Source organism: Lepidochelys kempii, chromosome 1, assembly GCF_965140265.1.
Source record: "Lepidochelys kempii isolate rLepKem1 chromosome 1, rLepKem1.hap2, whole genome shotgun sequence".
Lineage (NCBI taxonomy): Eukaryota > Metazoa > Chordata > Testudines > Cheloniidae > Lepidochelys > Lepidochelys kempii.
The window spans coordinates 231,059,516-231,083,676 of NC_133256.1; the positions used below are offsets into that span (position 1 = coordinate 231,059,516).

A 24,161-nucleotide genomic window follows, 5' to 3' on the forward strand; every position below is an offset into this window, starting at 1 on the left:
CAGGGCTCCTTACCACAAGCTGTCTTTCACAAGTCTCCCTCAAATTCACCTCAGGATCTGCTACCCATTGCAAAGCAGTCACAACAAGTTCCTCCACTTCAGAGACTTCCTCTTGCTGAAAAAAAAAGAAAAAGAAAAAGATACATATTAGCACTTCAAATACTTAATGCTACACAGCATCACTTAAGCATGATATCAGACTAGTAACAGTACTAGAGAGAAGTTTCTCCAATAAGTGATGCATCACAAAAGTAACTGGCTGGAAGCACTGCCTCCAGATAATTGGATTCAAAGAGTCGCCCAAAACTACCTCACTTCAGGTCTCAATTATGAGCCACTTTATGCACTTCAGCATGGGCTATTTAGATCTCCAGTTTACTCTTTTCCCTTCACACAGATTCTGCAGAAGGATTACACCCCTTCCCGAACAGGAGGGTAGGCCAGGACAGAGCCTCATCTGTGCATGGCACAACTGAGCCAGTGCAGCAGCAGGAGGAATAATCACCAGGGAAAGGCCAGAACAGATTACTGTAGTAATGGGGAAGCAGGGGACAAATCACAATTTGGTCCAGTTCAGTCCCTGAACTTCTCCTGGGACAGCACAAGTATGCGCTTCCCTTTACTCAGGTCTTATGGTAACTCCAAGGTTCAGTTCTCAAGTCAGAAAGTAAGTGTGATATGGGGAATCTGTTTGATGCATTTGTTTTAAACTAGAGAAGCCTTCCACTACAGGAAAGCAGAAGGATGCTCCTAAGAGACCAGTTCTCTATCCATTTATTAATGTGGAAACATTGACTGTGGGATGGTTTGAAAATGCTAAAAATCTGAAAGAGCCCAACATTCCTATAAATAGTTACTTATGCAATATCATACCAGTTTTTGGATGGTAGCCTTAAAGTTTTCTCCTGTTTGCTCAGGCCCTTGCAGTAACAATAGCACCTCTCGGTCCAGTGTTTCGTCCAAAGCCGCCCATTCAATTCCAGTGATCTATATATTTTTAAAAAGCCAAAACAGGTGTCCCTTGATATCTTTGTATTATAAAGACCAGCACCAGTGACATTTAGAACTGTCAGGAGGACTACCGTGTTGTGTTTACCAGAAGGTCAGAGTTACTGGGAATTTTAAGCTTATCAAGGCTGCAAAAATGCATCATGTCATGGAGATTTAAGAACTAGAAATGTTTTTGGAATGGCCTGAGCGAGGTAGATTCTCCTCGCCTCCACACACACACACAGCAATGGACAGAGTATTAGGACTCCTGGAGTGACAAAAAAATAGAAGGAGTCTAGACCCGTTTTGCACTTATTTTAATAGGACCTCACCTCTTGCTATTATCTTTTGACACAAGATGAAAATTTGAGACATAATATGGTGGCTCACTACAATGAAGGATACTGTTCAAAACTTCTCACAGGGAAATATTTTGCTTTCCCATTAGATTACTGCCTATCCAATTATTCCTCATACTTTCAAGTCCACAGAAGGGACAGTGCATTTTAACATTACTTCATAGTTCCCTGCAGTCTCTCTCTGCAAATGTCACTCTCACCCCTCAACTGGTTGGTGCACTCAGAAAATGGTAAAGTGAGCAACAGACTCACCTCACTGACTGAGCTAGAGGCAGCCAGTGCTGCGAGGAAGGCTTTTAAAAGTGTAGCTGGACAAAGACTTCATTGCACAAGCTAGTGGGATTATAGGTTTTATATGCCATGGCAATGATTCCCTTTAACACGGTTATGTACCCGTAACAGAAGTATGAGCTGTTCTTGTCTGTAACAAGACAGTGCTGTAGAATAGTAATGGTGTAAGCAAAAGGAGGACAGTACTCTAAAAAGTCAGTTCTTCTAATGCGCCCGGAGCACCAAGTCATACAGGAATGGAATTAGGACTGCACTATGCGGCACAGAAGCTATTTTTCAATAGTTCTTTCAGAGCACCAGAAAGGTAAGGGTGTTGGTAGTCAGGTATCAAACTTTTGCCACTAGGTTGGTTTGACTCCAACCCAGGTTGGCAGGAACCAAAAGTGGCTCCCTTCAGAGAGCTGTTCAGTCTGGTGCGTTGGTGTGCTTAACTGTCATGCGTCCAGCAGAGTTGGGGGACGAGTGGATTTTCCACTTCTCTGGCAACTGAAAAAACTGGGTCAAATGAAATTAGAAAACTGCAGAAAAACTTGGTGAATCAAAAAAATATCCATTTGGGGTCAAATGAAACATGTTCATCCAGAAATATTTTGTTTGGTGCATTTTTATAGGATTAGATTTACAAAACAGCTGGAGGAGGAGGAGCTGCTGCCCTCCTTACAGAAACTTCTATCCCAGTGATTAGGGTGCTCCCCTGGGATGTGGGTTCTTTTGCCTAATGTAGAAAAGGGATTTCAAGTTGGGCCTCCCATACTGCAGGACAGCGCCCTAGCCACTGGGCTATGGGGTGTTCTGGTACGAGTTTCCCTCAATCTTGCCTATTGAAGGTTTTCCACTTTTAATAATCAAATAATCATTGAAACAGGGACTTTGATCTCCCTGCTCCTAGGGGATTGCCTCAGTTACCACTTACTTTCCCTGGCCCAATGACTATTCACTGTCATTTACAAAGACAATTCATAGTCATTCAAGATAAAAAGGAATAGCCACTGGGCCTCCTTCCCTTCCTCCTGTTTTATGAATGGAATCTAAGTCCTAGGAAGAAATTCCTGGCAAAGCTATTTATTGAATTTGCGTCAAGTTTGCAAAACAGTTTTGGGTTGACAAAACTGCATTTTTGGGTAAACAAACTATTTGTGCACATTTGTTTGCCCAGCTCAAGTGTCCACATTATAAAAACCACCACAACTGACACCCACTGACAAGCTTAGCAGAGGCACCAAGATTTAAGTGAACTTAGATGCTGGACAGACTAACCGACCCCTCCCCTTCCTTCCCATTCATTCTCTGCCCATGGATATGATCCTGCTGCGTGTGATAAGCTTGTACTGCCAGTGCATTACTTGTCTGGTGATATATGGACTTCAGACTCCAGGTCTCTCTGTCCAGAACCAAGAGTCCCACTGTGCATAACCCACAGTAGTTTTGAGTCACGAGGGTACTTCCTATACAGGTAATTATTAGTGGTGCATGCCATGTACATAATTTGAAGTATTCGAACTTAAAAAGTTTCATACCTCTATAGATTGTTGAGCAAGTGCCAATTCACTGTGCAATGAATTTGTCCCTTCAAGGATGTTGCTGTTAAATTTGTATATCAGTGGGAAGTCTATACCATTTCTAGAAGGAAAAAAGAACAGCAAAAATTTTACATAAAAATCCACCAAGTTTTTTCACCTGAGAAAAAGGAAAGTTACTGGAACTCCCAATTCAGATACTCACGAAATCAGCTCTTGCTGCATTTGTTGCATATCATTCACCAGTTTATTTTTTTCCACCCGTAACATCTAGAATCACACCCAAAGAGAGTTCATAAATTTACTTGTTATACAGAATAAGAATTTATAAAAATCTGCATTTTCTCTAATGCTCCCACAAGGAAAACCCAGTGCTCTACCTCGATTACAGAGGAGTATTCCACAATGGTAGACTTCAGTTCTTGGATGTCCAAGTCTCTCTGCAAAGGTTGGGGAGAAAGAAAGAGTTAGTGGCACAGAACCTAGTGGCTAGCATGCTGAAATGAAGTAACTGGCATTACTTCAGTTACACACTGTACATGATACTCCCTTGCTTGACAAGTTAGCAAGGTATGCTGTTAGAATTTGAATTGCAACTCATGATCTTTCAGTGCTTTACAAAGGGGTCAGAGCACTGTTAGAATGGAGATACGGGTAAACCAAGGAAGGGTTTAATCACATAATTTTGTATATTTAGTTGATTTTTCAAATATAGACAGTTGCATTTGTGAGGCAATCCTGAATAGAAAGCAAAGTTTGGAGGCCTTCCCCACCCCTTTTAGATTGCACCCTCTCTTCCCATTACTGAGATTCTTCACCGCTTGTGTATTTTGTCTGTTATTGATTTTTTTACTGCATTTTGCAGATGCAAGTAGTAGGAGGTTAAATAAAAAACACATACAAGTGATTAGAACTTTCAGGTGGTTTGGTTCTAAAACTTCTGTGCTTACAGCTGGGGGGTTTTTTCGTCTAGACTTTTTAACAAAAGATGTCAAGTAGCAGCAAACACCCCTCCCCCACAGTTAGCCTATTCATATACTTTAAGAGCACTGTATAGGAACTCAGAGATGGGTCCAAAACTGAAGCTAATTACTAGCGGTAATCGTTTCAGAGTAGCAGCCGTGTTAGTCTGTATCTGTAAAAAGAAAAGGAGTACTTGTGGCACCTTTAGAGACTAACAAATTTATTTGAGCATAAGCTTTCCTGGAAAGCTTATGCTCAGATAAATTTGTTAGTCTCTAAGGTGCCACAAGTACTCCTTTTCTTTCAGCTGTAATGGAATGCTAAAATGTATTATAGTGTTTAGCCACTAGGCAGCGCTGTGTGCAAGATACCTTATTTTAAACGAACCTCAGCCATACCTGCCAAAGCATTAAAGCATCTTACAATGAACACATCTGGTGTGTATAATACGCTTGCTACGTAGCCAGTGTGCATCTGGTACATAAGTGCATGACAGCAGTCACCACTACATTAACTACCCTCCTGAAACTTTGGTGGCTTGGGTAAACTGAAACCCCAAATTTATACAGTGGCTGTTTCAGTCTTAAGGCTCTGTATGGAAGAGACAGGTTGCGTAAGGTTTGTTTTACTCTGTTCAGATCTCTACAGGTGTAGGCACAGAAAAGGCGGCTGCACAAATGCAAAATACAAATAAAATCAATAAAGGGAAGCACTCATGCGAGTGTTTCACATTTCAGGTTTAAAATGTAGAATTAGTTAAAGTGGCAACTTACTGCCAGTTTATATGGCCAAGCATGTTTCAAAGATGTATTACAGTTACATTAACAGTTCATATTCTCAGAAGCTCCGCTATAGAGCATTCCTTAAAGCAGCAGCATGAAATATTTTGGTACACTGTCCCTTTACTAAAAAGAAAAGGAGTACTTGTGGCACCTTAGAGACTAACCAATTTATTTGATGCATCCGATGAAGTGAGCTGTAGCTCACGAAAGCTCATGCTCAAATAAATTGGTTAGTCTCTAAGGTGCCACAAGTACTCCTTTTCTTTTTGCGAATACAGACTAACATGGCTGTTACTCTGAAACCTGTCCCTTTACTATTATTTTAAAACCGCAAGAGTACTTGTTAAAAAAGGTGAAACAACATGCATTGAGAACCTATGCACCAATGAGCAAAGAAAGGGAAGTTGCTGTAAAAACAAAACAAAAACAAAAAAAAAACCACCTCATCTATTCTAAGTCGAAGATCACCAAAATAAAACAGAAGATGGAGATCAGCTAAACTTTCATCCTCACGTGTTTCCTGTGGCTACAGCCTGGGAGAATGGCAATGCTTAGATGTTGCTGTAGTACATTTAACTGAGAATTGGTCTTACTCCAATACTTTTTAATTTATGTTAGTGGCAATATAAAAGTGGTTTATTTTGTGAATAGTAGCTCATCCTGCAAGTGTCAATGTCTCCAAGCAAATCATAATTTTCTCTTATGTATTCTTTATCCAAAATTTACAGAATCAGTTTATGCAAGTTCCTCTGCGATCAGTCACTGCAGGAGTACCCAACCCACTAGACTGCATTCAAAATCCAGTTTCTATTTGGTCAATTGACTGGGTGAACTTAACTCACAAGAAGGACAGATTAAAGAAGGCACAGAGGCTTTGAATCTCTCGAGCTGTAAATCAGCCATTGAGAATATTTTAGAATTCTAAGTCTTTTCCATTCTAGGCAACATAAGCTTTGCCTGTGGCACCTTTCCTAAGAATTGTCTACTGCAATATTTATTGGGTAAGTTATGTTTAAGTTGGAATCTCTTGTCACATTCAGAATGTATGTGCAGTCCTTGTCATAGAAACTTTGGTGGTCAGAATGTTTTCTCAAAAAGAACAGGAGTACTTGGGGCACTTTAGAGACTAACAAATTTATTTGAGCATAAGCTTTTGTGGGCTAAAACCCACTTCATCGGATGCATGCAGTGGAAAATACAATAGGAAGGGGTGGGTGTGTGTGTGCGTGCGTGTATACATCTTCCTCCTGTATTTTCCACTGCATGCATCCGATGAAGTGGGTTTTAGCCCACAAAAGCTTATGCTCAAACAAGGCTGCTACTCTGAAACCTGTCAGAATGTTTTCTGACTCAGTGGTGAAATACATGCTGACCAAGATTTTTGAAAGGCACATCGGCTTGATTTGAGAGTCCAAAAGGAGGCCCAGGCCTTAAAACTACTTTTGCATCCCCTATAACTCAAGCTGAGTTTTAAAAAGACATACCTAAGAGAAAATGTATGCTCATAGACAGAGATGCAAGTTACCACGTTTTACCCAGTGAGGAATAGCACATGGAAGATGGTTTAAATTGCAAAGTCATCTCAGCATTTTAGGATTTTTTTAAAAGTCTTTACATTTGAAGCTGAAGTGTTGGGCATGCATGTTCTTCCCACTTACTTCAAAGAATAGCCTGTCAAGTTTTTCTACCTTTTCTGGAGTCTACTGTTTTTTGCTGGATATAAACAGGCCCCTATGTCTTTAGGGCCAGATTCCAATGCCCTTATTTATGTTAAAAGAAAAGGAGTACTTGTGGCACCTTAGAGACTAACCAATTTATTTGAGCATAAGCTTTCGTGAGCTACAGCTCACTTCTAAGGTGCCACAAGTACTCCTTTTCTTTTTGCGAATTCAGACTAACACGGCTGCTACTCTGAAACCCTTATTTATGTTGAGTAATATCTATTCATAGGTCCAGAGTAGTCATGGAGTAAGGTACCATCACACAGAAGGGTATTAAAATATTACAGTATAATGGTTTCAATAGCTTTTCCCATTAGTTAAAGTGCCCATGTTCAGAAATTTAAATCAATACAGTCATGAAACAAAAGCTACTAAACCTTCAATAGACTTGCATCCTTATTCACCACAGTGTTCTCATAAATGTGCACTCGCATCTGAAGGAAAGATTAGAGAAAGGCCTTTTATTGGCATGCAGATTCAAGTGCCCTGTATTACAATTTTAGCCCCACCAGCTAGTGGCAAGGGGAAAATGGCATCAAAAGCTTATATTGTGACCCAAAAATGTCTTAATGCCAACTAGCAAGGGTGTGTGTGTGTAGAGGAGTTATAAGAGTCTCATGTAAGGCAGGATCAAGTAAACCTAGACCACTCCTGACAGGTGTTCATACAACTTGTTCTTATAAACCTCCAATGATAGAGGTTCCACAACCCTCCCTTGGAAGCCTATTCCAGAGTTAAGCTATCCATAGAGTTAGAAAGTCCCCTCCTCCCTCAATATTGAACCTAGATCTCCCTTGCTACAGATTAAGTCCATTTCTTCTTGTCCTACCTTCGGTGGACTCTGAGAACAATTGATCACTGTGTCCTCTTTATAAACAGCTCTAAAACTATTTCAACACTGTTACCAGGTTCCCCCTCAGTCTTTCACAAGACAAAGATGCCCAGCTTTTTTTTTTTTTTAAACCTTTCCTCATAGGTCAGGTTTTCTAAACCTCTCATCATTTGTGTTGCTCTGGAGTCCTCTAGGAAAGATGTGGACAAATTGGAGGGAGTCCAAAGTGTGGTGCCCAGAACTGGACACAGTACTCCAGCTGAAGCCTCACCATTACTGAGTAGAATGGGACAGTTATCTGCTTCTCTTACATACAACACTCCTGTTAATATACCCCAGAATGATATTAGCCTTTCACAACTGCATCACATTGTTGACTCATATTCAATCTGTGATCCCCTATAACCTCCCAGATCCTTTTCAGTAGAACTTCCATCTAAACAGTTATACCCCATTATATAGTTGCACATTTGACCTTTTCTTCCTAAGTGAAGTACTTTGCACATGTCTTTATTGAATTTCATCATGTTGATTTCAGACCAAGTTCTCCCATTTGTCAAGGTAGTTTTGAATTATAATCCTGTCCTCCAAAGCACTAGCAACCCCTCCCAGTTTGGTGTCATATACAAATTTGTAGAATACCAGTCTCCACTCCATTATCTAAGTCATTAATGAAAATATTGACTAGAAGCAGACGCATGACTGACCCTTGGGGGATCCTACTAGGTACTCCCCTCCAGTTTGACAATGAGCCATTGATAACTACTCTGAGTACAGTCTTTCATCCAGTTTTGCACCTACTTTATAGTAATTTAATCTAGACCACATTTCCCTAGTTTGGTTATAAGAATGTCATACGGGACTGTCAAAAGCCTTTCTAAAAATCAAGTTTGTGTGTGTGCAGCTTACCCCCATCCACTAGCTCAGTAGCCCTGTCAAAGAAGAAAATTAGATTGTTTGGCATGATTTGTTCTTGACAGACCCTGGCTGGCTATTACTTATAACCATATCATCATCTAGGTCAGCAGCTCTCAGCCTTTCCAGACCACCATACTCCCTTCAGGAGTCTGATTTGTCTTGCGTACACCCAAGTTCCACCTCACTTTAAAACGATTCGCTTACAAAATCAGACAAAAAAACAGACATGCCACAGCACACAGTTATTCAAAAATTGCTTACTTTCTCATTTTTACCATATAATTATCAAATATTTATATTCCAATTGATTTATTGTACTTACGTTTCAATGTATACAATATAGAGCAGTATAAACAAGTCATTGTCTGTATGAAATTTTAGTTTGTACCAACTTCACTAGTGCTTTTTATGTAGCCTGTTGTAAAACTAGGTCGCTCTCTAGAGGAGTTGATGTACCCCCTGGAAGACCTCTGCATACCTCCCTGGGGGTATGCATACTCCTGGTTGAGAGCCACTGCTCTAGGTGCTGATCTTGTAGCCAACCTGGAGCATTAAAAGTCTAAGTCATAACTATTTGGCATGAACCAAGAGTCTGCAGTATTCATGTCTCAACTAAAGTTACACAAGTGCTCAGGATAAGAGGTTCATACTCTTTCCACAATATTTGTTGTGACATTTGCTTAAGCTTTAAGAGAGCTTTGAAACTCCCACAGACACATTAATTTCCCTTAGCCCATCTACACTGTGCTTTACTTTTTTTATTTCATTTCTAGCACTATGACCTTAACTAGTTTAGTACAGACAAGAATTCTTCTCAATGAAGTTGCAGTTGGAGAAAGAATAAAACAAAACGGTTAGTCAGGAAGACTTCTAGAACCCAGATAGCACCATCCATAATCCAGACTGTTACCAGCACATTACAGCTTGTGATGGCAGACCGCTTCAGAGAGCTGTGGAACTCAGAGTAAACAGGGCTAATTTGGTGAACAGTCTCTTATCAGTGGTGAAGAAGTTTAAATTTAAAGTGCTTACTTGGAGCTCAGCTGCATTTTTGGATAACTCCACAATCTTCTTCTGAAGGCCATCTGTATCCAAGGCATTCCTAATATTCTGATCAAAAGGCAAATTATACATAGCTAATTAGAGTTACCAAACACTATTTGGGATGAGCTAGTTAGAGAGATGGGTAATAAGATTTCCTCCTCAAATCACTCCTTACTGACTGGCCTCTCCAAAATACTCCAACAGGGGAGGGGAAAGAGAGAGATGGTCAATATCCCCACACCATGCAAACCCTGCCTTCCCCTTTCCCCGAGGCCTTAAAATGTGAACACCTACAGTTTCAACTGCATATAAACCAAACCGGCTAGCTCTGGCTGACTGCTGCCCAGCAACAGTCATCTTTCCAATGTGAGGCGCTGATGTACTCTCTCTGCCAACACAATCCGGAGTTTTGCCTTATTCAGGAAATATACTATAAACTCACCCCATTCAAGGCACTTGGATCAGGTTCCCCACAGTACCACCCCAATCACTCCTCAGAAGCTGTGGGCAGCTCTTGAAACTTGGGAAAACAGTACAGTTTGGAGCAATTCCTAGACTGCAGCCTGCGTAGGCACACCCAAGCTAGCTTTAATTTACCAACCTGCAAATAGCAGCGACACCATGGCAGCATATGCCCCCCTGACACCCTGAGCACATACTCAGGTGACTAACCCATGCTGAAGCTTGTGCTGCCGTGGTTTCGCTATTGTTAGTACTTGCAGTAGCTACACTGAAGCTACTGTGGGTGTGTCTACACATGCTGCAATCACACATCCCCCATCTTCCCCCACAGTGTTAGCCAACGCACATTAACATGCATTATGCATATAATATAATAATATTAGTTCTGGGAAATTGTATTAATATATTATGCTCTTCCCACAATTCCCAGCAGCCATGTCAAGTATCCCACAACACTTTACAAAGTTGACTTTAGCATTAGGCAATAGGAAGCCTGTAAAAGCCAAGGTACATGAACAGCATGTCCTAGCACAGCTTGGGATGTACCTCTACACGCAATGGGTTTGGGATGTGGTATCTAAAATAGAGATAAGGAAAGGTACAGAGCAACCAAATAAGGAACTGGTCAGTTGGCTCTTCAGTGACAGAGTGCTTTTTAAACTTGAAATAACTGTAATGTAAATGGTTTCGGGCTGTATCTTTGAAGCACACCTTCTGCATAAGGTGAACGTACTGCAAGAGAAGAATAGCTTCCCAGAAGGATGGTAGTAGGTCTTCTTTTTGTATCATTCGGTTTTGGTTTTAAGACAATAAATTTGGCTGAGTTTGCTTATTTGGTCTCTTGAACATTTCTCATAGTGAGCCACAAGTAGAGTCAATCAATTGGCTATACTATCAATCAACAGCATGGACATACTCTTGGAGGTTTGCAATTGAACTAGTGGACATTTTTGGAAGTTCTATTAATGGGCCTGGAGAAATAGCACAGAACAGAGTTCGCTGGCTCTGTGAGATATTTCGTCTTGTGGGTCATTATTCCCTATGGCATGTTCCTCTATCCCTTGGTTCTGGTGTGTATTGTTGTTGTCGTCTCACCCCCCCCCCCCATACTTTTCAGGAAATGGGATATTTTATAACAATATACTTTAATTATAATGAAATATTAACTACCTTGGTCTTGATCTTCATATTTCCCTCCAATCAGATACAACAGCAACCATTTTAAAATGAGAGTGTCACAAACAGTCACTCTACTATCCCCTGAAAACACTATTAAGCCATGATCAATCCTGGACACTACAGTGCAAATAAGTGATGGTCACATAAACACCACCCTATACCGGAAACCTACTGACCGCTATACTTACCTACATGCCTCCAGCTTCCATCCAGGGCACATCACATGATCCATTGTCTACAGCCAAGCCCTAAGATACAACTGCATTTGCTCCAATCCCTCAGACAGAGGCAAACACTTACAAGATCTTTATCAAACATTCTTAAAACTACAATACTCACCTGGGTAAGCGAGGAAACAGACTGACAGAGAGAGACAGGTACCCAAAAGTCACCTACTACAGGACAGGTCCAACAAGAAAAACAACAGAACACCACTGGCCATCACATACAGCCCCCAGCTAAAACCTCTCCAGCACATCAATGATCTACAACCTATCCCTCACTCTCACAGACCATGAGAGACAGGTCAGTCCCCCCTTACAGACAGCCTCTGCCCCCCCCCAAACCTGAAGCAAATACTCACCAGCAACTACACACCACACCCCAGAAACACTAACCCAGGAACGTATCCCTGTAACAAACCCCATGGCCTACTCTGTCCCCATATCTACTCTAGCGACACCATCAGAGGACCAAACTACATCAGCCCCACCATCAGGGCTCATTCACCTGCACATCTACTAACGTGATATATGCCATCATATGCCAACAAAGCCCCTCTGCCATGTGCATTGGCCAAACTGGACAGTCTCTACGAAACAGAATAAATGGACACAAATCAGACATCAGGAATGGGAACATATAAAAGCCAGTAGAAGAACACTTCAATCTCCCTGGACATTCAGTAACAGATTTAAAAGTAGCCATCATTCAACAAACGAAAAAAAAACCCTTCAAAAACACTTCAAAGAGAAATTGCAGAGCTACAATTCACTTGTAAACTTAACACCATTAATTTGGGCTTTAATAGGGACTGGGAGTGGTTGGCTCACAACAAAAGCAATTTTCCCTCTCTTGGAATTTACACCTCCTCCTCAATTATTGGGAGTGGACTACATCCACCCTGACTAAATTGGCCTTGTCAGCACTGGTTCTCCACTTATAAACTCCTTTCTCTTCATGTGCCAATATATTTATGCCTATATCTGTAATTTTCACTCCATGTATCTGAAGTGGGGTTTTTTTAACCTATAAAAGCTTATGCCCAAATAAAGCGGTTAGTCTTTAAGGTGCCACCGGACTCCTCATTGTTTTTGTGGATACAGACTTACACGGCTATCCCTCTGATATCTGGATCAATTATGCAGACTTTTGGGGGTCTCTCAACACAAATAGGTCAGAGCCAGTGACAGACGTATTGATGGACAGAAGTCAGTTACTGCCTTTTAGCTGGGATGAACGCTTCCACATAAAGCTCTTAATCCAGGTCTTAGTTGAGTGATGAAATAGAAGCGCATGTTATTGGCAAGAGAGTTTAGATGGACACTATTTCAGTGTTTGGGCTATCTGGAGTTGACATCCTTTGATCCTCCATAGTAGGGCACCACCACCACTCCCTCTCTCCACCAAAAACCAACCCTTGCTCTCTCTCATCTGCCGGATGAATCTGAAATGTAATGCATCTTGGAGACTCATGATTCACTATGAAGTTTCTGTTGTAGAACGTAGCCAGTGTTGCTATGTAATAGCTCAGGCTTGAAAGAATAGAAAATTTCAAGTCCTCAAATCCTCAGTTTAACTAGATGAATACATGTACCTGTGAAGTTTATAAATACTGTACCTCTTCCTGAAGAGAAGAAATCTTGATGATGAGAGACTGATTCTCTTTTTCCTGGTTAAGGAGAATACAGGAAGAGTCAGCTTGCCATGTTTTAAAGGTAGTATTGTTTATAATAGTCATAGGACATCATCAAATTACTTGGGTGACCTTAGTTTCAAAGCTACTCTGCCTTGATCTGGTGAACCACTAAGTTAAGGAGCCACAAAAAAAAGTCAGATGGCTAGAATGACACTAGATGATGTTTGCATTGTTGGAATAGTGCAACATAATAATGAACGCTGTGACTAATATCAGTCTACTAAAGGATGTGGCATATGCAACATTTGCTGTATTTTCCTGTAATAAGTGTAGCAGGCATCTTCATATTGTTTTTCCCCCATATCCTCCCCACAATTCAGGGAGTGGAGTCCTTTTTTGGTTGCACAATGAAACTTTCGTAGTTCTAGTCTATATCTACAGGCATCATACAGCATGGGGGAGAACTTCACTGATCAGTGCTCTGCACTCAGCATTATGGGGGAATTCATACCTATGTGGAGGTCCAGAACAAGACCTGAGCACTGCTGAAGAAGGACTTAGATCTCAGGCTGGCTATCTACAGAACTCTCTCTCTCTCGGGGAACCAGAGAATGCCAGTCTAAATTGCAGATTCCACAAGAGCTGCATAGAACACTAGAATTACTAGAGGAACAACGACCGATTTAAAGTCCTGTGTGGGTACAGATTACAGCACCCAACCTTCTGTAAATTTAGTTGTATTCAAGACCAGAGGATTTTTTAAGTGCAAACAGGGATACTTGTTAAGTATTTCTTAATTATTTACTTCACTATAAGACTTGAAATTATAAAACCTTCCATTGGAGGATCTCAAAGTGCTTTATAAACACAAACGAATTACACCTCAATGTTTTAGAAAGGTATTATTCAGATTATACAGATGGAATAGTGAAGTTTCTTCTCACACCAGTTTTATACTGGTATAATTCTATTGACTTCAGTGTAAGTTAGAGGAGAATCAGGTCCCACGTGTTTTGCCCAAGGTCCATACAAAAAAAAGTGTCAATAGAGCCAGGAACATGAACACAGGCATTCCTAATAGCCACTGCTGTGCCTTAAAAGGTTCCTGATTTTATAATGGTAGGCAGTTCACCCCCTCAGTACAGCTTCTTACTTTTATATATTATCAGAAGACCTACTAGCTGTTTATGCTGGGTCACAATATTGTGTCTCTTCTCTTCTGAGATGTTCAGGCTCATTTTCATTTCTTCCAGTTCCTCCTTTAATGATTTTGCTCTCATAACAGACTGCTGGGCACTGCAGAAAGAAGAATCCAGCAAAGCCACAGGCATTAGATTTTTTAAAGCTTATTATGTACACAGTATTTTTGGACACAGTAAGAGCCCCCAGGGACTCATCCTCACTGGCATGCTTTAAGGCAGACAGCAAGAATCTGCCAGTTGAGTTAGGTTTAAGCTTGCACTTTGGGCTAAGGAAGGACCTTTTATGGAATTTTTCATTCCCGTCTATTTCAGCATCCCCCCTGCCATACCACCAGGGCCTCTGCTGCATCTATTACCTTCATTCAGCCAAGGAATAGTCAATGGACTGCCTCTGAGCACTTACAGGCTTGCTCTTGGATCACATCTAAACTTACAACTTATAATCAAGTGTGTAACTAGTTACGAGCAGAGTCTGTTGTGTTTGTTAGTTTCCACGGTCACTAACAATGTTTTGTTCCTGCCAGAGGCCTACACTGAGAGTCATTTCCCTGTAATATTATTTTGCTATATTGATGGGATCACCTAGCTGTGCATGTGTAAGTGGTATGACCACAACCCCTTCCTGCTATCTCTTTGCAAACAGGACATCCCCAAGCACATTACCAATATATGGCAGTTACCACTTTGAAGGTCTTTCAGGCTCTGTCCTCTTTGTGAAAGTACCAAAGAGAGGACCCAGACATACAAAAATCCCAGAATTAGGCAAAGTCCCAGTCTCCAGAACTAATAAAAGCTACAAAACCTGCTCTTGGCTGACAACGAACCCTAGAAAAAATTCCCTGAGCTGCCCAAACGGTTACCTCTGGGCACACTGCTGCCTCACTCTAGGTGTCCAGATGCCTAATCCCCGGCCCAGTATGATCCACAAACTGAAAAAAAGACAGACAGAGGGTATCTTGTGCGCCGGTGGGGTCAGATACATTTGGCATGCGTGGAGCGTGCTTCATGTCACCCAGAATGGCCGAGAGGGGTGGTACCTTTAGCCCAACAGTTAGGATTCCCACATCTTGGGTGGGAAACCCCGGTTCAGATTCTCCACACTGCCTGATAATCAGAAGGGATTTGAACTGGGGTTCCCCACCTCTCAGGCCATTAGACTATGGCATATTCTGATGTCAGTCACATTGTAGTTATTCCACTTTAAAAATAATTTAAAATATTAATTGGGCCAGAGAGAGCAAGAATTGCTCTCGAGTCCAGTGGTTAGGCACTCACTAAAGAGGTGAGATGACCCCTGTTCAAATCCCTTCTTCAGGCAGAGTGGGGAACTGAACCCAGGATCTTCCACATCTCAGCTAAGTATATGAACCACTGAGCTAAAGTGAAGTCCTCTTTTTCCTCCTCCTCTGCCCACGCCCATCTGGTCCGTTTTGTGTTGAGTTAGGAAGGCACCTAATTTTCTTTTGGGGGTGGGGGGGGCCCTTAGGCATCTAAGCTGCCCGACTCCAGGAAAGGGGTTCTGGATTGCAAACAGAGGAGATCAGTTCCTAACCCCATGAGAAGGGCAGGGCTTAGAACACGCCACCTTTTGCCAGCTTTTCCCATGAGCTAGCTTAGGCAGCTATCTGCCTCACGGGCTGGCATTTGGGAATTTCATTCTTTAGGTGCTTATCTCTCCCTCTTTATTGTACAGGGAGCCAACGCAGGCTTTGTGGCTCTCACGGTTCCAGTGGTTTCCCAGGCACCTAAAAGTCAGGCGTGGTGATGCTTAGCCTCACAAGGCCCACCTCCCTTTGCTGATCTGGGCCAAGCTACCTACATTCCCCCCAGAGGCACGGATAGACAGTGAGGTATCATGGGAGGGTGGGCATAAACTTCTAGGACTAACATTTAATCACAGAGCCTTTAACTACAAAGGGTCAAACCAAGTACTGAACTAAGAAAAACTGGAAGGGAACCCCTTTTCTTCCTCCTCCTCGACTTATCAGATCAATTAATGGGAACCACTTTTTCTAGCTATTTTCAATTTCATACTCTAAACACGAGAGGTCTAGCATGGGGAGTTTTTGCACAGTTGGTCACCACTTCCAGACAGCAGGAGTTAAAAATTACTGAACTTGTGATGAAAGTGTTCCACCTTTTTGCTTGATTATTTAGATCCTCATTGTCCTCCATTAGCCTATTATTGGTTTCCTCCAGTGCTTCAACTGCCATCTTTAGTTTGCTGTTCTCCTCTTGAAGTTTCTGATTCTTGAACTGAAGGTCTGCTACACAGATAATCAAGTCAGATGTCTCCCTGTATTCAAGAAAGAATGACAGGTTTCAGAGTAACAGCCGTGTTAGTCTGTACTCATAAAAAGAAAAGGAGTACTTGTGGCACCTTAGAGACTAACCAATTTATTTGAGCATAAGCTTTCGTGAGCTACAGCTCACTTCATCAGATGCATACTGTGGAAAATACAGAAGATGTTTTTATACACACACACACACACACACCATGAAAACCTTTTGTAGTTATAAACACCCATTTTTTCATGATGTGTGTGTATAAAAACATCTTCTGTATTTTCCACAGTATGCATCCGATGAAGTGAGCTGTGGTTCACGAAAGCTTATGCTCAAATAAATTGGTTAGTCTCTAAGGTGCCACAAGTACTCCTTTTCTTTTTTCAAGAAAGAATGAATCCTAATTCCTTGTTCTTCTCAGTATGCGTCTTCCAACACGGTAAAATGTGAATAAGAGAATTGCGTTCAGGCAAGTTTTAAGTTGGTAGGCAATTGCTCTATTCTGATACTATCACAACATCACCAAATCAAGACCTTGACCCTACAAGCACACTTATGAATAACTTTACAGACATAATAATCCCATTAACGGGGCGATATTCATTGTGTAAGTGTTCACAGGATAAAAAGGTGAGAGTGTTTGATCATCACTTTCTCATAAGAAGTCATTGGCAACTAGTATAGAATTTTAAAAATACCCCCCACCCCATTGAAAGCCTGTGGTTAGCACAAGCAATATTTCAAAAAATTGATAGAAGTGAAAATTTCAAAGCTAGATACATGCCTGAACTGGAAGCTCAGAGGAGTACACAATTTTGAATGTTTTTTGTATGGCAAATTGAACACAAAATCATGAGTGATCGAGCACTATAAGTATCAAGGTGCTGTTCATCAGTGAAACCCAAAAATTAGTAAAAAACCCAACAGAACTAAGGGCTGGGCATCCTTTGAGATCAGACCCTAAACACACTACTTTTTAATATCAGACTTTGAAAGAACGAGAACAATATTCCCACCGTTAGTTCTCATCAGTGAACACTAGCAAACCAAAGCTGAATTAGCAAAATTTCAGTATAGCAAATGGTATAAGAGGAATCAGCATAAATTACAAGCAGGCACATGACCATCAGTTGATAAATTAAGCCAAGTTCTGTATAGAACTTTAACGCTGGTTTTATTCTTAACAAGGACTGTGTAACTGGGTGTTTGCAAGTCCAAAGAGGCTCTACCAACCAGAGGTTCTCAAAGTGGTGGGCACAGAATGTATCCAGGGGGGCATATGAGAAGTTGGGTCTTTTTTTGGGGAGGTGGGGGGGAGAACCAAACGCTAACTGTGCATTCAGAGCTGGGTGGCCAGAGAGCAGTGGCTATTGGCTAGGTGCTCAGCTCTGAAGGGAGCACTGCTGCTAGCAGAGGCTGAGAGGTAATGGTAGCATGGTATGGTATTGCCACCCTTATTTCCACATGGCTGCTGGCAGCAGCTCTGCCTTCAGAGCTGGGCACCCAGCCAGCAGCCACCACTCTCCTTGCAGAGCTGGGTGGCTGGAGAGTGGTGGCTGCTGGCTGGGCAGCCAGTGGGGCAGGCATAAACTACTACAGACATAAAGAAGGGGGCCTGATCAAATACGTTTAAGAACAACTGCCAGCAACAGTGCAAAGGAATGCACTTTGATCCCATCATCCATTTTTTTCAGATTAGAGAAAACACCTGTATTAGGTTTAATTGCATGACTAAAACTTACAGGTCTCCTTTGGACACATCTCCACCAAAGGCCTCTAAACTTCCTGATGTAATGTTTATCCTAGCAGGAGTCTTTTTTGCTGAAAGAGATTTTTCCAGTTTTAGTTTAAGAAAAAAAAAGTTGAGTATTCTGGCATAAGAATGAAATATTCCACACCTGTTAGAATGCTCTCGTGCAATTTAAACACAGAATCTTCTGTATTTGTCGTCTCCTTAGTGGTATCTTCCCTGAAGCAAGTAAACCATGAGGTTACTCAAAATAGATTCACTCTAGCCTACCTACACAGTCTGTAGTTAACACTCATTCTATTAAAATACATTTAAGTCCCATACTGTACACACCCCGATAATATATTCTTACTCCTTAAAATATAGGATGACCTTTAATTTCCTAAAGACTTTTTTTTTTTTTAAATAAACTATGTAGGAAGTTGCGCGGTGAAAAGCCATCCTGTGGTCATTATCAGTTGTATGATTCCCGGATGCTAACATACACCCATCATATTAACACTGCAAACCAGACAAGTTATTCTTACTGTCTTGTTTTTATAGAAGAGATAGATTAGAAGTGAGATCAGAAGACAAAAAGATAGACTTACCATTTTCTTTTACAGTCTTCAATCCACTCTTTCATGATAGCATGGTATGTTTCCAGGTCCATTGAGATGTCCCTTTTATCAGGATCAAGCATGTTGCACAGCTCTTCAAGACCACTGTCTTCTGACCCCCGGCTAGTTGTATGTTTCAGATAATCAACTATCTTGGAAACGGCTACTTTTCCTTAAAAATATAATCAGTCTTTGTACCAGATTTCAAAAGTCAAGACTATTTTATATAGGCAATAAATTGTAACAATGTGATTGGAATGCATTCATAGCATGCCTGAATCTGTGCTGTAGCATGTCTAAGTGACTTGTGGTGCTCTAGACCAGCTACTGACTAGAAAAATTTTAGTGTGACCTGGAGAGGTAGAAGCCAGGAGAAAATTTAGGATTAAGAGTTCAGAGCTTTAACCCCCCCGCCCTTTTTGAGGTGAATTTTTTTCACCTCAAAAAATTCTGAGGTGAAACCCTGATCCCACAGCAATAATTCTCTAGACAATAATGAGTTGGGATTTTAATGCACTAACACCAACGCTGCCTCCTTAAAAAAGGAAAGCACTTGATGAAAGTTAGTCTTTTATTCTGTTAGGCAATTATATCAAGAGCTAGCAGGAAAATGGCAAGTTACACCTTCCCCCTCCCACCCCCACTACTACAACAACAACAAATAATCCATCAAAATTTCAACCAACATGAAGATTTCCCCACAAACATTGTACAAAAAAAGTATGAGTAGCTCTAGGTACAATGACAAGGCGGCAAGGGGAGACTTCTAAGAAAAGAATCCTATTACTTCACTGACACCATTAGAATTTGCATTTCCAGGACACCTTTCAGAGGATCTCAAAGTGTTTTGCAAACATTTTTTGCCTCAGGTAGACAATTTCCCTTGTTTTACAGATGGAAAACAGAGAGAGAGAGACTGACTAGATGACTAAATGTGCTATCCTAGGTGTTTGTGGGAAGGCCAGGACAGTACCAGAACCCCAAATGACCAGCCCTTTGATTTAGCCAGGAGACCATCCTCTCTCTAGATACATATCACACACGTATTTTCTTAAGAAGAGATTTTAGTAAGACTTAACGCTGGAAATTAACAGAGCAAAAAATAGAGTAAGTGGGGGGGAAAGTTAAGACACCTCTGCGTTCTGTGTCACATGCACAGAAGATAGTGGTCAACAAGTCTTCTTCGCAGATCAAGCTTACATCATAGGTGTTGTCAGCATTATTCGCCCATGATAGTCTCCATCCTATGGGAGATAAATACGTTATACTCCATCTAATTCTCATAGTTACTGTGACCTACTTCCAACTACATTTTTGTTTTTAACGACAGCATAATTTACATGACATTCCCAGGGGTGTTGTAACCTAAACAGCAAGCCTTTGATCATGCAGCTAACATGAGGCAGATCCCTGCATTTGAGGAGACCCACTGAAGTCAACAGGGTCTTCCCACGCATTATAATTTGCAGTCTTGGGAACTAAATATGGCTATGATGTAGACTTTATACACATGGACAGAGTGTATGGAAGTAGAAGATTCTAGACTAGGTCTTTATAAAAAGAAAAAAAAAAGGATCAGTACGCTTACTTAGACCAAATGCCCCCTCAGTGCGGTGTTTCAGGTCTTTTTAAAGAATTAAGTTCAACCCTTTGAGACAGCCATCATTATGCAACCTAATGTTTGGGGTTGGTGAAAAGAAAGCTGGATACTTTAAGTGTTCATTGGAATTGTTTACCTCTTTCACTCAAAGATAGTCTCTTCACCACTGGAGATTGGAAGGCAAAACATTCTGCCTTTTGGACCGTCGTTAAGAAAGGCAAGTTTGGACTTGATGTAAGGTAGTTATCCTCACGAGTCAAGTCTTTACATTCGACATTGGAAGCTGCAGATAGTTGACCCATACGGATGTTAGCCTCTCCACTTTTGAGAAGGGGTGGAGAACTCTCAATTTGGCCCATTGGTAGCCAGGGCTTTCTCATCTTCTCTTTATTTTTACCAACTGAATAGGTTGCATTGCCAGTGTGGAAATCAGACATGCATCGTCTGTGGCCTGCGGCCTGCGGACATGGAGAGAAAATTTTGTCACTACTGGGGCTTAGGAAATATGGCCCACTAGTCTCATGACTTTTAAAGGTCCTTTTCTTCAATATCTCCTCTAAGTTTTTCTTGATATTAGTCTGTGGGCTGTCAAAGTTCCTAGACTGAAACTTTGGGATCTGTAAAGCAGGATTAGAGACTTGGTCCATCATCTGGATAGTCTTGATCTTTCGGCAAATGCTGTCCACTGGATTATGATGACGTTTGTTAGTTACATTTTCAGAAGACATCACTGATTTCTATTTGAAAAGTATCTAAGAGAGAAAATGAACACAAAAATCAGAAATATTGTTTTAAACATTCTTTGCAGCAGTCTGTATCTAATAGGCAGTCTACACAAAACAGCAGATAGTGGTGGTCTGAAACTCTGGGATAACATTTGAGTGTTTTCTTGTAAGTCTTAATTCATCTAATTTGAAAATAATTAAAGAACTCAAGATGGTTACGGGGGCAGGGGGAGAGAAGGAAAAGAAATTCATCCCCTTTTTTAATATCAAGATTTAAAGAAGTTTGACTAACTGTATGGTTTTAAAAAATAAACTAATATTTTTCTAGGTTTTTCTTTCCACAAATTGAAGTCTCATTAAAGGGTTTTTTTTTAATCAGAGTTGTTTTATTTACATATTAGGGCACATTTGCCCTTTCCATATAAGCACAAGGCCAAGGGACTAAAAAGAAGAACAGTTATCCAGGAATTTACATAGACTACCTTTTATACTCTCTAGACATTATCAACTTCTGCTTTCATCCAGTAGCATGTCCAACAATTGCAGGCAAAACAACTGCAGCTGTACTAGTCTTATGACTTCTTGAACTAGTATTTATAGCAAGCTTTTAATATCAGCTTGCAACAGCAAGTTCCATGAGTTTTAAATGGGGTGTTTTCACAAAACACTTAGTTTTAAGTTTCCCACTGTTCAAAGCCACCTTGTTCTGGTACTACATGAAATGAAAGAGGGGCCCAGGATTAGCATTTTAGTGGGCCACGCCCGCTCACAGACACCACAATTGCTACATTACTGTGCACTGAGCTAGCTTCAAGATTCTGAAGGTGTTGGAAAGAGGCTTCTTTGAAAGGACTCCACATTTAAAGGAACTCATTTAACATAAAAGTTATGTTTGCAGGAAACCGGAAATCCTTTCCTCCTAGTCTTCTGCTGCATAAAGGAAAGAAGCGCAGCTACTTATTTTTTAATTCTAGTGATCAGTTTGTAGATCTTTATAGTGATTTGTGTTTAGTGTTATTGTCAAGGTTGTTTACACACACACACACCTTTTTTGAGAAAGTGAAAGTTAAGACTTATCCTTTTCATGCCTAGTCTAACCAAATAAGGGGACACTGGGCTTTGCGGGGGTTAAAAAGGGGACTCCAATTAGAGCATCAGATTGGACTTCTTTAGATCATTCAGTAGTCTATTTATTGCTATCCTCTCTTTTCCAGACTAAGCAGTCCTAATCCTCCCAGCTTCTATTTATAGGAAAACTCACCTATGCCACTATGGTCTTGTCTACCCTAGCATCTCTCCCCATCCCCCCACAGCAACTCCCCAGTGGTAGCACCAGTAGACATAAGAGTGTGGACAAGGCATCAGCCACAAACTGTGTTTTTAATCTTTAAACTATTTAGATCTGAGCCAGGTTAGATGACCAATACCACCAGTGGTGGGAGCCCTGTTTGTTAGAATACAGAGCGTCAATGAAACCGTGGTGGCAACAGCAGGAAACTTGTGTTAACAAAGACTAGCATAGATAGCCTAACGTGCCCTTCTTTGGGCAGTTCCTATTTCTTCTCTGGCTGTAGGTCTGCACTTCAAGATGGAGGTTTAAATTCCAGCTTGGGGAGACATACCTGTGCTAGCTCTGATCAAGCTAGCATGCTAACAAAATAGAACGTAGCCATGGTGACAGGTGGGGCCAACTGCAACAAACATGAATCCATGAGATGATACGAGGAGTATACTCGGAGCAGCAATCCAAACCACCAAGGCTACAGTTTTAGCATGCTAACTCAATCCAAGCTAGTGCTCATAGGTCTGCTTGAGCTGGGAATCAGATCTTCAGCTTGAAGCCTACACATACCCTGACTCTCTTCCAATGCCTTCTCAGAAGCCATCCTTGCACGCCACCAGCAGGTTTCTCTTATTGATTGCAAAATTCCATTTGCCGCCAAGATTTAAAGATCCTTAGTATAAGCGATAGCAATTTAGACAAGTTTAAAGTCAATGAGCATATCCACTGTTTCATAAATCAACCCAGGGTGTTATAATATTGAAGCGGTTTGAAAAGTTTAGGGTAAACCCATCATAAAAGGTTATGTTTAGGGTGAAGTTTTCCAGCATCTAAGAGAGAGGTGCTGGAACAATTTGTATAGCGGGGGGTGCCGAGACCCATTGAACCAAGCTGTAAACCCTGGATAAGGTAGAAATCGCTTCAAGCCAGCACCACTAGCTCCAGCACCTCTGGTCTAAAGAATTTAGGCTTAAAGGTACCGGCTTAACCACCTTGCAGACTGAAGCCGTCTGCCCGCAGAACAGCAGATCTGTTCAACCCTTGCCTCAGAGGGACCATCTCAAAATGCAAGATTTTCAAGGGAGCCTGAACAGGTTAGGTGTCAACTCCCCTTGAAAGTCACTCTTTACTTGTTAGCCATTTTAAATACTCAAAAATATAGTGTTGTCTTAAGAGTGACAACAGCTATATAATGTTGAGTGACTTTCTCCAAAGATAAGAGGCAGGAATCCTATTAAATGTACAGGAACGCCTCACTTAAAGTCGTCCTAGTTAACACTGTCACCTTGCTGATCAATTAGGGAACATGCACATTTGAAGTTGTGCGATGCTCCCTTCTAACCTTGTTTGGCAACCGCCTGCTTTATCCACTGCTTGCAGGAAGAGCAGCCCATTGCAGCTAGCTGCTGGGGGCTTGGAACCAGGGTGGACCAGAAGTGCCCCCCCATCAGCTCCCCGCTCCCCTAAGTTCCCTGTGTGGCAGCTGCCCAGCAGGCTACCAATTGCTGGCAGTTCAGCTGTCCCTCCCCCCACTGCCATGTGCTGCTCCTGCCCTCTGCCTTGGAGCTGCTCCTGGGAGCCTCCTGCTTGCTGTGCAAGGGAGGGTGGAAGAGGTGGGCTAATGTCAGGGTGTCCCCCTGCTTACCGCATCTCCATAGAGCGGGGGTGGGGAGGGGCACAACACAACAGGGCTCAGGATGGAAGTAGCTTGCTGGCAGCAGCTGCTCTCAACTTGCGGATCTACTTAAAAAGGTAATGTACTTAGAGTGGGGTCAGCATACTTAAAGGGGCAATGCACATC

General features: G+C 41.5%; 1 protein-coding gene across 1 annotated transcript in view; it reads right to left on the minus strand.

Moving 5' to 3' along the window:
* The window catches only part of IRAG2 (inositol 1,4,5-triphosphate receptor associated 2), a 66,010-nt gene that overhangs the window by 40,020 nt on the left and 1,829 nt on the right, over positions 1-24,161 (minus strand). Inside the window, exons 2-16 of the mRNA XM_073317813.1 lie at positions 20,490-21,105; positions 19,887-19,997; positions 18,745-18,925; positions 18,303-18,373; positions 18,147-18,225; positions 16,256-16,414; positions 14,095-14,212; positions 12,899-12,949; positions 9,406-9,483; positions 7,001-7,057; positions 3,538-3,597; positions 3,363-3,427; positions 3,158-3,260; positions 874-987; positions 14-115 (exon numbers count right to left, since the gene is read on the minus strand). Coding sequence (XP_073173914.1) covers positions 14-115; positions 874-987; positions 3,158-3,260; positions 3,363-3,427; positions 3,538-3,597; positions 7,001-7,057; positions 9,406-9,483; positions 12,899-12,949; positions 14,095-14,212; positions 16,256-16,414; positions 18,147-18,225; positions 18,303-18,373; positions 18,745-18,925; positions 19,887-19,997; positions 20,490-21,081 — 1,941 coding nt within the window. The 5' untranslated portion in view covers positions 21,082-21,105. The remainder of the gene's footprint in view (positions 1-13; positions 116-873; positions 988-3,157; positions 3,261-3,362; positions 3,428-3,537; positions 3,598-7,000; positions 7,058-9,405; positions 9,484-12,898; positions 12,950-14,094; positions 14,213-16,255; positions 16,415-18,146; positions 18,226-18,302; positions 18,374-18,744; positions 18,926-19,886; positions 19,998-20,489; positions 21,106-24,161) is intronic.